Genomic DNA, 3017 nt, shown 5'->3' with positions numbered 1-3017 from the left:
GCCCTGTATTTTCCCCCCTCCCTCTCTCTCTCTCTCTCTCTCTCTCACTCACTCTCTCCTTCCCCCTCTTCCTGTCCATCTTTCGGTACACCTCTCTGTCACTAATAATGGAGCCCAGCAGTCCGAAGAAGATCCAGTTTGTAGTGCCACCACTGCAGGGGCAGTTGGACCCACAGGCCGCTGAACAAGTGAGCGTGCGTGTATGTGCGTTGTGTGTGTTTGCGTACAATATGTGGCGCGGAGTTCGGGTGGAGGGTGTTGAGGCTTCGTAGGGCTGAATGGGGCTTTTATCTGTGGTCAGGAATTTTCAGAGTGGGTGCAGAGGACTGTGTTTGCATGGAAGTGCTCTCTCTCTGTGTGTGTGTAATGAGTCTGTCATGTTTGGTTGTATGACGTTAAATGTTTGCACTTAAAGGTAGAAAATAGGCAAGAGAGTATAAAACCATTTAGAAACTTCCATACTGATTGATAGTTTACTTTAAAATGTCAAAAAAAAAAATGTTAGCATGCATACTTTTGTGCACTTGTGGTACTTTTCCTCTACCCTCACCTACTCTTCAGGGGCCGAATTCAACCTAGTTAGATGTCAAGTGGTCAAGACCAGTACAATCATAACTTAATTACCTATAAATAACAATAAGTCCATGTCCATATATTAGAAAATATATATATATTTACTGAAATAATTGACGAGACGTCACTAACATGCAGTGTTTGTGCATTTTTTTGCACTTTCAAATATTCATCAAGCGGGCCGTACTGAACACCCGAGATGGGTGGTTTTGGCCTGCGAGCTGTATGTTTGACATCCCTGCGTTATAGGTTTTATTCATTTCCTAGGTAACTGGCAGTTGATTGCTACAGTACTATGCGAAACGCAGGATTTCTCTCCTTGTTCTAAAGTACCAGTACTTGCTACATCTGTACTATACAGGATAACACGTACAGTATATGAAGTGAACATGATGGTAAACTACAAAGGAAATAATCAGTAGTTGTTCTCAGGAGTATCTACTTTGAACAGCTACCACTACGTCTCTATCTTCGTTTGTTCACTGGGAACCAGACGTTGTTATGTACGGAACCTCTGTATAAGAGAAAGTTCCAGAAGACAGTAAAAAAAAAGTTAGCAACAATCTATTTCGGATATTACTTATAAACCAAGCTTCAGTATGAGGATAAACATTTATATTCCTGTGAAGTTGCAGCAATGATCACACTGTATATGACCTCTAAGACTGTATCTGTAGGAATGTGAAGGCTTTCAAATGTTTTATACTTGCTGCTAGTAACCTCTGTTTGAATAACAACAATTACTCTAAGAGTACAATGTAGCTAGGTATCTAAATAGACTTCCATTGCATCATTTTTGCTAACAACAACTACTAAAAAAAAAAAGAAAAATCGTATTTTGTTTGTGTGTTGTCTCAGATCCGTCGTAGAAGACCGACTCCTGCCACTCTGCAGATCTACAGACAGCCAGGCACAGGTAAAACTGGAGCGAGAAAGATGGAGTGAGAGAGAAAGAGAAACAGACAGAGGGAGGGGTGAGGAGGCGGGATGGGGTGTGTGTGTGGGGGGGTATAATGGAAGCATTATTAGATTTGGCCTGTAACTTTACGTAAAGTGATCCAAGTGTTCAGATTGGTCTAATGGATGCCTAACGGCAGAGTGTATTTGTGTGTGTGTGTTAAATCCCTCCATAGAAAAACTGGCCGATTGAACAATTGGCCTGATTCCATTCTGTAGGATTAGCTCATCGATTCTGGTTCCAGTCTGATTACTATGTGGACACCTTAGAGCAGAGGTGGGCAAACCTTTAGGCTCGCGGGCCACAATCGGTCCTAAAATTTGACAGGGGTGGCCGGGTCAGGAGCAGATAGATGGAGCGTTCATGTGAACTAAGATAAATGACATGTAAAAGTCATGCATAAAGGCTAAAATGCTCAGATGCTATTAGCCTTCTGTACGGCATCTATAGGAAAACTGTGGGCATTGCAGGGAAAAGGCAGAAGTATAATCACAATACAAACCAATTATATAATTTGGACAAGTTTGGCGCGCCGGATTACAAAGCTGAATGGGCCGCATCCGGCCCGCAGGCCTCAGTTTGCCCATGCCTGCTACTGAGTCTTTCAAACAGCAATCACAGAAATCGAGTTGTGAACAAACATACAGTGATTAAACTTAAAAAGAGCTGTTTTTTTTTTTTACTTAAGCAACACAATACAGCCAAAAATATAATACGCTGATCTTTGTAACAAATGTTCCAATGATTTTTCAAACATACCAGCATAATATATTTTAATTCAGGACCCATGGTTGTTTCTTTTTTTTTTTACAACACAAACTAATTGCAAAATTAATGACCTCAAGGAAAAAAATTAGATGGGCTAGATTTAAATACAATTACCGGTTTAAACATGTAACTGCCAAGTTTCAACCCTAATGACAAAATTTCATTATTTTTTTTCATAAATAGTTCTGGTCCAGAAAATCCTGCCACAGTTGCTCCTTGTTCCTGAGTTCCATGACTCCTTCAGAGTCAAATAAATTAACCCTAAAAATGTATAATAATGTAAACAAGAATCTGGCTTTGAGAGAAACTCAACGCATTTACTGCAATTACTGCAAGTTAATTTTAACATTTGAGCTAATCTACCAGCAGGTTGCAAAGGGAGTGCCGGTAGATCATGAGCAATCACAATAAATACATAAACATATAAATATAATTCAACAGTGTGTAGTAGTGACCATATACTGCACGGTAAGAATTCCATCATTTTGTGACACTGAGTTACATAGAGTAACCCCATATATAATTTACACTCTGTTTATATGAGTAAATATTATATATACTGTATACAGTGGTACCTTTCTATATCATGGTTCCCCTTTCGCTTCCTCTTTACTTCGCATTTTTTATCCGATCTTGGGAGATATAGCAAAAAATAAACTAAAAAACGTATTATTATAAAATAATTACTAATATAAATGTTTACCTAGACGACATAGTA

At 39.1% G+C, this 3017-nt stretch overlaps 1 protein-coding gene and 1 long non-coding RNA gene across 5 annotated transcripts in view; one reads left to right on the top strand and one right to left on the bottom strand.

Annotated features, from left to right (window-relative positions):
• LOC103387735 (uncharacterized) overlaps nt 1–3017 on the bottom strand; it is a 21583-nt gene that overhangs the window by 9828 nt on the left and 8738 nt on the right. The window lies entirely within an intron of this gene.
• Nucleotides 24–3017, top strand: part of ppp1r1c (protein phosphatase 1, regulatory (inhibitor) subunit 1C) — a 12857-nt gene continuing 9863 nt past the window's right edge. For both annotated transcript variants that reach the window (XM_008322496.2, XM_008322495.3), the window contains exons 1-2: nt 24–188; nt 1432–1489. In XM_008322496.2, the coding sequence (XP_008320718.1) occupies nt 108–188; nt 1432–1489 (139 nt within the window). In that variant the 5' untranslated portion in view covers nt 24–107. The remainder of the gene's footprint in view (nt 189–1431; nt 1490–3017) is intronic.

The sequence above is a fragment of the Cynoglossus semilaevis genome, chromosome 12, assembly GCF_000523025.1.
Source record: "Cynoglossus semilaevis isolate Cse_v1.0 chromosome 12, Cse_v1.0, whole genome shotgun sequence".
Taxonomy (NCBI): domain Eukaryota; kingdom Metazoa; phylum Chordata; class Actinopteri; order Pleuronectiformes; family Cynoglossidae; genus Cynoglossus; species Cynoglossus semilaevis.
The sequence above is the reverse complement of the archived record's forward strand: the minus strand, read 5'-3'. Positions and strand labels throughout refer to the sequence as shown.